The following is a 10,000-nucleotide window of genomic DNA, read 5'->3' as shown; positions in this document are numbered from 1 at the left end:
ATGTAAATACTAAAGAGTGCAGGGCCAAGAACCGAACCCTGAGGAACTCCGCACGTTACCTTAACATAGTCCGAGGTCACATTATTATGGGAGACGCATTGCATCCTGTCAGTAAGATACGAGTTAAACCACGACAAAGCTAAGTCTGACATACCAATACGTGTTTTGATACGCTCTAATAAAATATTATGATCGACGGTATCGAAAGCAGCGCTAAGATCAAGAAGCAGCAACATAGATGACGCATCAGAATCCATCGTTAGCAGTAGATCATTAGTCATTTTTGCGAGGGCTGTCTCCGTAGAGTGATTTGCCCTGAAACCGGATTGAAAAGGTTCACAGAGATTGTTAGACACTAAGTGTTCATTTAGCTGCTGTGCGACAATTTTTTCGAGGATTTTCGAAATAAAGGGAAGGTGGGACACCGGTCGGTAGTTTACCATGAGGTCAGGATCAAGGTTAGGTCTTTTGAGCAGAGGATGAATAACCGCTTTCTTGAATGCTAGGGGAACAGTGCCAGAGGAAAGTGATAAGTTTATAATATTTAGCACTGATGGACCTAATAATACAAAAAGCTCCTTGATAAGTTTCCCAGGAAGTGGGTCAAGTAAACATGTTGTTTGTTTTATCCCACTTACACGCTGTAATAGTTCCTCTAATGTTATTTCATCAAAAAGAGAGAGACTATTTTGTATTGCAGTATCCGTCGTAGATACAGTTGTATCTGTGTTCATAGAACCCAGTTGTAGCTGGGATGCGTTGTCTTTAATCTCCTTTCTAATGAGTTCAATTTTCTTATTAAAGAAATTCATAAAGTCATCTGCCGAGTGGGTGGAGCTATTGGGAGGAGTCCCTTGTTGGGTTAGCGATGCTACTGTACTAAACAAAAATTTAGGGTCGTTTTTGTTGAGGCGGATGAGATTTGAGTAATATTTAGCTTTAGCTAAGGTAAGCATGCGTTTATACGATATTAAACTATCACTCCATGCTTGATGGAAAACCTCAAGCTTGGTCGCGCGCCATTTGCGTTCCAACTTTCTACATGATAATTTATGAGCTCTGGTTTCCTCTGTAAACCATGGGGTGCGCCTTTTAGGGGCCCTTTTTTGTTTTAGCGGTGCTATACAATCAATGGTTTTGCGCAGGGCATTGTCAAAGTTGTTAGTGAGGTTATCAATAGAGCCGACATAATTTGGGAATGGTGCCATTACCGAAGGCAGTAGGTCAGCAAGAGTCATCGTTGTGGCGGCATTAATGTTGCGGCTGCTATAGCAGTTATTATTATTATTAGTTTGTTGACAATGAGTCAGAACTTCGAATTTTATAAGGTAATGATCGGACATTACTTTAGTATACGGGAGTACCATAACTTTGGAGGTGGTGACACCCCTGACCAGCACTAGATCTATCGTATTGCCGTTGCGATGCGTAGGTTCATTTATTATTTGTGTAAGACCACAGCTATCAATTATAGTCTGGAGCGCCACGCACTGAGGGTCCGATGGGGTATTCATATGGATATTAAAGTCCCCCATTATGATTATATTGTCTGCGTACGTCACTAGATCAGCAACGAACTCTGAGAATTCATTAATAAAGTCCGAGTAGGGCCCTGGGGGGCGGTAGATAACAGCCATATCGAGAGGCAGCGGTGCGACAGACCTCATAGTAAGTACCTCAAACGATTTGTATTTATTATTTAGGTTAGGGGTAAGGTTAAAGTTTTCATTGTATATTAGTGCGACCCCCCCACCCCTTTTAAGGGGACGGGCAATATGCGCATTCGTATAGTTAGGAGGAGATGCCTCATTTAGCGCAAAAAATTCGTCTGGTTTGAGCCAGGTTTCGCTAAGACCAATGACGTTAAGATTGTTGTCTCTAATGACCTCATTAACTAATAACGTTTTGGGAGACAATGATCTTATGTTTAAAAAGCCCATATTATAAGTATTGGGCTGTTTTGACGAGTTTTTGTTTAAATTATCCGTAGTAGAAATATTAATAATGTTGCGTTTATTATACGTAGTGCACTTTAAATAGTTTCGACCATATCTAGGAATTGATACGACGGGAATTTTCAGATTGTTTGCTTGATGCTGCGATAGACTGAACGCATCATGATTTGCCACCTCAGTAGAATGCATATCTACCTCTAACACATTCACAACAGAAAACACATTATGTGAGTTGTGTCTTATTCTAAGAGAATTGCTAGGAATTATCCAGCCTGGCGCTGGCTAGTTCTAGCTTAACTGACTCCTCACCCGGACTAGCAGGCTCTGTAATTGCCTGTGACCGGGCTTGCTCTAGTGTAGTTAGTCAAATGTGACTTAAACAGTAGTCTATATTCTTAGACAGGATGATGGCGCCTTCCTGGTTAGGGTGAAGGCCGTCCCTCATCAGCAAGCCTGGTTTGCCCCAGAAAGAGGGCCAATTATCAATAAACGTTAGTCCCTGTTGTCTACAGAAGCTAGCCAGCCACTTGTTAAGCGAGACTAATCTGCTATATCTCTCATCATTGCCTCTCGCAGGCAGGGGGCCAGAGACAATTACTCGATGCCTGGACATCTTTCTAGCGAGATCACAAGTCCTGGCTATGTTTCTCTTTGTAATCTCTGACTGTCTCATTCTAATACAATCCCCAAAGAGGGCACTTTAAGTTGATGATTACTTATATGTGTAGAAATCTTTATTTATAATTGAATAACTTGTTTATTTTTCAACAAGTTTTTATTTATTTTTATATCTTTTTTTCCAAATAGTTCAAGAAAGACCACTACAAATGAGCAATATTTTGCACTGTTATACAATTTAATAAATCAGAAACTGAAGACATAGTGCTGTATTTTTTTTTCAACCAAAAATGCTGATTAGGGGGTACTTGAATTAAAAAAAATTCACAGGGGGTACATTGCTGAAAAAAAGGTTGAGAACCACTGACCTAGTATATACAATAATATAAACCAAGTCATTGTATTTCATTTAGGATTATTTCATGACTTCATTTAAATAAAAATATATTTTTTGTCTTTTTTAGATACAGTCAATAAATAATGTGAACATGTATCATAACATGGAAATCTAAGAGAACGTGTTGTGGATGATTGTGGACTGGGAATTTTTTTAATATTATTTTTTTACACATTTTTATAAAAAAAAAAAAAAGTTTTTCCGACGTATTACATTTGAGACGATTTCTCTTCTTAGTTATTATTTCTCCGGCTGTAGAAAAGAGCCGCTCACAGGGCACAGAGGAGGCGTCAGTGCGACACAGTTGGCGTATCGGTCACGTGACCAAAACAGCTCATGATCGGTCACGTGACTTTCTAAAAGCGGTACGCGCACCGACACAGGGTTTCGCTCTATGAGCTCGACGCATGCGCCGATGCATCGGTGTTGCCGGACCCATCACTAATTGGAGCCTTGATTAGCCATTCAAACCTGTTTGTGTCAACTTTTGTGCATATTATCAGATCAAAGTCACTGGGGTATGTAAACTTTTGATCAGGGTAATTTTGGTACTTTCTTTTGTCATTTTGATTCAAAAAGAGTAATCACAGTTGTTTGTCAATAAATAGCTTCACACAACCATTAAGCATGAGTGGAAGAAAGGTTTTGTGTTATCATTCATATTCTCTGAAGAATGGCCAAGAAATCATAAATTCTCCCAGGGTATGTAAAATTATGAGTACAACTGTACATACATATATATATACATATATATATATACATATATATATATATATATATATATATATATATATATATATATATATATATATATATATATATATATATATATATATATATATATACATACACATGTACATACATACATACACACATTATATACATTATATACAGTACATAAATATATATATATATATATATATACAGTATATAAATATATATATATATATATATGTATATATATATATATATATATATATACATATACATACATACAAACCCTGTTTCCATATGAGTTGGGAAATTGTGTTAGATGTAAATATAAACGGAATACAATGATTTGCAAATCCTTTTCAACCCATATTCAATTGAATGCACTACAAAGACAAGATATTTGATGTTCAAACTCATAAACTTTTTTTTTTTTTTAACAAATAATAATTAACTTAGAATTTCATGGCTGCAACACGTGCCAAAAAGTAGTTGGGAAAGGGCATGTTCACCACTGTGTTACATGGCTTTTCCTTTTAACAACACTTAGTAAACGTTTGGGAACTGAGGAGACACATTTTTTAAGCTTCTCAGGTGGAATTCTTTCCCATTCTTGCTTGATGTACAGCTTAAGTTGTTCAACAGTCCGGGGGTCGCCGTTGTGGTATTTTAGGCTTCATAATGGGCCACACATTTTCAATGGGAGACAGGTCTGGACTACAGGCAGGCCAGTCTAGTACTCGCACTCTTTTACTATGAAGCCACGTTGACGTAACACGTGGCTTGGCATTGTCTTGCTGAAATAAGCAGGGGCGTCCATGGTAACGTTGCTTGGATGGCAACATATGTTGCTCCAAAACCTGTATGTATGTATGTATTAATGGCACCTTCACAGATGTGTAAGTTACCCATGTCTTGGGCACTAATACACCCCCATACCATCACAGATGCTGGCTTTTCAACTTTGCGCCTATAACAATCCGGATGGTTCTTTTCCTCTTTGGTCCGGAGGACACGACGTCCACAGTTTCCAAAAACTATTTGAAATGTGGACTCGTCAGACCACAGAACACTTTTCCACTTTGTATCAGTCCATCTTAGATGAGCTCAGGCCCAGCGAAGCCGACGGCGTTTCTGGGTGTTGTTGATAAACGGTTTTCGCCTTGCATAGGAGAGTTTTAACTTCCATCCAAGCAACGTTACCATGGACGCCCCTGCTTATTTCAGCAAGACAATGCCAAGCCACGTGTTACATCAACGTGGCTTCATAGTAAAAGAGTGCGGGTACTAGACTGGCCTGCCTGTAGTCCAGACCTGTCTCCCATTGAAAATGTGTGGCACATTATGAAGCCTAAAATACCACAACGGAGACCCCCGGACTGTTGAACAACTTAAGTTGTACATCAAGCAAGAATGGGAAAGAATTCCACCTGAGAAGCTTAAAAAATGTGTCTCCTCAGTTCCCAAACGTTTACTGAGTGTTGTTAAAAGGAAAGGCCATGTAACACAGTGGTGAACATGCCCTTTCCCAACTACTTAGGCACGTGTTGCAGCCATGAAATTCTAAGTTAATTATTATTTGCAAAAAAAAATAAAGTTTATGAGTTTGAACATCAAATATCTTGTCTTTGTAGTGCATTCAATTGAAAATGGGTTGAAAAGGATTTGCAAATCATTGTATTCCGTTTATATTTACATCTAACACAATTTCCCAACTCATATGGAAACGGGGTTTGTCTATATATATGTATTATCAGTGCCAGAGCTTGGTCCGCATTGCCGGCAATAAGTCGGACACGTTTCCAGTGAGGGTTGGACTCCGCCAAGGCTGCCCTTTGTCACCGATTCTGTTCATAACTTTTATGGACAGAATTTCTAGGCGCAGTCGCAACAAATGCACAGGAATGATCCACTCAGCATTTATGTTTAATCACCAGATGGCGCTGAATACAAACAAAACCTGGCCTTCACATGACCTACATTTAAATCCAACAGCTGTTCGTAGAAATAGTATTATATAATAAATAATATAATTGTACTCAGCTATAAAAAACACCTCACATCAAAATACATCGTTAACACATTTTATTTATTTTCTATGCAAAAGGGACAAGCGGTAGAAAATGGATGGATGGATGGATGTATTATCTGATATTTTGAGATGACTTACTTTATATTTACCTTTCACTGAACTCTAGTGGGCTTTCATTTGATTTTAGATTTTATCCAAGAATTAGCATCTGATCTCACTATTTCTGTTTTTAACCCTCAATTTACCACTAAATCATACAGCATTTTGTACAAAACATGGCGGCAAAAAAACAAAGAGCCAGCAGGTCAGCTTTGTGTTATTAGCATCAACATTTTGACTTTACACCGGTTTACTTTTTTAGACCACTATTTTTTTTTAATATATATTCTATTTAGAATACACGGGGGGCACTTTGAACACCCCTGGTCTAAATAGAAAAATATATATTATCTACTTTAATGTATTTATTTAATGTATTTTAAATGACTATGTATTAACACTACATTGCAGTGTTTGTATTACATGTCATGTGACACAATTGATTGATTGATTTATTCTATTTGATATCAACTTGAACCGCAAATTCCACAACTCTTCCTAGAACATTACTATTTCCTATACCAGGGGTCGGCAACCCAAAATGTTGAAAGAGCCATATTGGACCAAAAATACAAAAACAAATCTGTCTGGAGCCGCAAAAAATTAAAAGCCATATTACATACAGATAGTGTGTCATGAGATATAAATTGAATTAAGACGACTTAAAGGAAACTAAATGAGCTCAAATATAGCTACAAATGAGGCATAATGATGCAATATGTACATATAGCTAGCCTAAATAGCATGTTAGCATCGATTAGCTTGCAGTCATGCAGTGACCAAATATGTCTGATTAGTACTCCAAACAAGTCAATAACATCAACAAAACTCACCTTTCATGCTCAACGTTAAAAGTTTGGTGGTCAAAATGAGACAGAAAAAGAAGTGGCATAAAACACGTCCTAGAAAGTCGGAGAAAGTTATACATGTAAACAAACTAAGGTGAGTTCAAGGACCGCCAAAATTAGTAGGACAAAACGGCGCTCGCCAAATACTTGAATCAGTGAAGCATGTTTAATATAAACAGTGTGCTTTGTAACAATTAGGGAGGCTTGTGTCATGTTTGTCCTCCTACAGAAACCATATTAAAACAAAAAATAGTTTTTCTTCCCCTCATCTTTTTCCAGTTTTCATACATTTTTTAAAAAGCTCCAGAGAGCCACTAGGACGGCGCTAAAGAGCCGCATGCGGCTCTAGAGCCGCGGGTTGCCGACCCCTGTCCTCAGGCCCGGCCCTAACCAATCTGGCGCCCTAGGCAAGATTTTAGGTGGCGCCCCCCCACATCGGCAGTGAAGTGTATATACTCACAAGAACCCGAATAGCTTTGTCTTTGACCTTTTTTTTTTACTTACAACTATACCTAATATATAAAGGGGTGGAAAAGTGACGATTACCTGCAGGGCAAACATTAGCTAACCAGAAGGCAATAACAATGTAAACAAAAAACACCTGCTTAAAAGATCTAATACAAACATTTATATGCACGTACAACACTTAGAACTTTTAGCATATCAGTATGTGGAATTAAATTATGGAATGGATTAAGTAAAGAAGTTAAAAATTGTACTGATATGATCCAGTTTAAGAGGTTGTTCAAAATAATAGTGCTTACAGAGTACAAAGAAGAAGAATTATGAGAAATACTTTCAACCTTATTGAAAATAAGATATTCTTCATCTCAGTATGTTAATAATGACTGAATTAATTAATTAATTACATATTACAAAACTGTTGTATACTAATTCATAGATGTTATTTTATTATATAAAAAGGTCAGTAAATGATTCTATATATTTGTAAATGCTTTGAAGTGGGAAAGGGGTAGGATTAAATAAGCTTTGCTTCTTCCTACTCCTTTTCGGGCATGATGTAAAATGAAATGATATTAAATTGTGTGATGTATTATGATGTAAGTGTGTTCATGTTCCAAATAAACTAAAGAAAGAAAGAAATGTCCCTGAGGAATGTAAGGTGGGAGTACTGTAATTACCTAACGTTACATTATTATTTTCCATAACAATTTAGCCCCCTCCACAATATTAACCCGACGTTAAAACAGAACTAGCTATTTATTGATTAGCAATTGCCGAATCATGTAACATTAGCTTAATGCTAAAAAGCCAGGTTACTATCACATTCTGTAACAGACAAATCATTTCATGTAGGCTAACGTTACCTACCTGCTACCTCTGTCTTTTCTCGTTTCTCCTCCTCTTCTTTTCTCTTTTTTCTTCCCTGGGCACCTGACAGTTTTGGCATCTTGTGTTGATTTTTTGATGTGGTGACGTCCAAAAAGAGTCATGATACGGGAAGGGAGGGGGCGCACCGTGCGGGGGGAGGAGGGGGGGCGTAATGTTGTAACAAATAATATTTCTATTAAATAGGCTTTACTTTGCATTTTAATTAACGTGGGATTATTTTTTGTATTTAGAAATAATAGTACCAACTTCTTTTTTTTTTCTCCAACATTTGTGGCACTGGCGTGGCGCCCCCTGATGGACGGCGCCCTTAGCATTTGCCTATACGGCCTATGCCACGGGCCGGCCCTGCCTGTCCTATACTATAGAACAATCCGATTTGATACTATTTTCATTAAATCCACGTTTCCAAACAGCATAACACAAGGGGGCGCTCATCACCACACAGACATAGAAACCTGCTATGAGACAAAGTGATAAATCAAGAGAAGTCAAAACCCCACAAAACAGGAAACGGAAGTACTAGTGGCCTAGTGGTTAGAGTGTCCGCCCTGAGATCGGTAGGTTGTGAGTTCAAACCCCGGCCGAGTCATACCAAAGACTATAAAAATGGGACCCATTACCTCCCTGCTTGGCACTCAGCATCAAGGGTTGGAATTGGGGGTTAAATCACCAAAATGATTCCCGGGCGCGGCCACCGCTGCTGCCCACTGCTCCCCTCACCTCCCAGGGCGTGATCAAGGGTGATGGGTCAAATGCAGAGAATAATCTCGCCACACCTAGTGTGTGTGTGACAATCATTGGTACTTTAACTTTACTTTAACTTTAAAATAAGAGCAGAGAAGAGGAAATAACGAGACAAACTAAGCTGTGACACAAATATTGTCCTTTTGAGCACATTTGTTTCAATGAGTGTACCCTTTTTGTGTATGTACTCCCACACAGGGAGAAAAGGGAGTCCTAGGAGATCCCGGTGTTTTAGGACCAGAAGGCCGCAAGGGTCACCATGGTGACGCTGGACCAATGGGAGCAAAGGTCAACTAGAACGGTGATGAGTGTAACGTGTCAAGACTGATAATCAACATCATGTTGTGTACTTGTCAGGGCAACACTGGGCCTGATGGACCTGTGGGGCCCCCAGGGGACCTGGTAACAACATTTTCCTCATTTTCTCAGCTCTCGAAAAGGCAATTAACGTTTTCTGTGCTATTCCAGGGTCCGAAAGGCAATGAGGGATTTGCCGGCTCTCATGGATTGCCGGTGAAACTTTCATCCTCTCATTGAATGACCACATGTTTATGGACTTGATGGTGTGTTTACGCCTCTTTCCTCCCTCACAGGGCTTCCCGGGTCTACAAGGTCCGCCTGGCCGAGCAGGAGCTCCAGGCTGCAATGGAACACATGTGAGAACGTGTTTGACCAAAGGGTTTTTGGAAATGAAAAGAACGCAACTTTAAATAGCGACCAAATCTGGCAGTCATCTCCCAAAATACCAATCAGTTTTGGAGTAATGTGTTGACAACGGACTGGACTCGGACTTGATATGTCGCCCCGCCCCTTTTTTGGTGCGATGTCTTCTACAGAACGTAGACAGTGTGGATCAAAGCCTTTAAACTATTATTTAATGGCATGGGTCTGAAGCGTTGGTCCATGATGACTTCAAAACTGATGTGGTTAACGTTCGGAGCAAAAAAGAAACAGATTTTCAGACTTCCGTAGACATCGTAGCCTGCGCTTCCTCATGCTCTTTCAGAATTTCCTCGAGCGTCTTCAGGAAAACATCAGTAGAAGAGGACACAAAACAGAATACTACATTTAAAATGTTTCCATCCAAACTCAGTGACTCATCCTTCCTTCAAATTCTACATGAAAATATGATTCTGGATGAAGATGCGACCAATACTAAGACCCTAATACCACGGGAAACATCTATAAAATAGCGTGTACTACGAGCGGGCGTGTTGCGTGCGATTTACTGAGACTGCGTGTG

At 39.1% G+C, this 10,000-nt stretch overlaps 1 protein-coding gene across 1 annotated transcript in view; it reads left to right on the top strand.

The window, feature by feature from the left end:
* Window positions 1-10,000, top strand: part of LOC133575324 (uncharacterized) — a 54,566-nt gene that overhangs the window by 11,400 nt on the left and 33,166 nt on the right. The window contains exons 3-6 of the mRNA XM_061927974.2: window positions 8,956-9,045; window positions 9,115-9,159; window positions 9,226-9,270; window positions 9,351-9,413. Of these exons, the coding sequence (XP_061783958.2) occupies window positions 8,956-9,045; window positions 9,115-9,159; window positions 9,226-9,270; window positions 9,351-9,413 (243 nt within the window). The remainder of the gene's footprint in view (window positions 1-8,955; window positions 9,046-9,114; window positions 9,160-9,225; window positions 9,271-9,350; window positions 9,414-10,000) is intronic.

The sequence above is a fragment of the Nerophis lumbriciformis genome, linkage group LG35 (genome assembly GCF_033978685.3).
Source record: "Nerophis lumbriciformis linkage group LG35, RoL_Nlum_v2.1, whole genome shotgun sequence".
Lineage (NCBI taxonomy): Eukaryota > Metazoa > Chordata > Actinopteri > Syngnathiformes > Syngnathidae > Nerophis > Nerophis lumbriciformis.
Note: the sequence above shows the minus strand (reverse complement) of the source record. Positions and strands in the feature narration are given on the sequence as shown.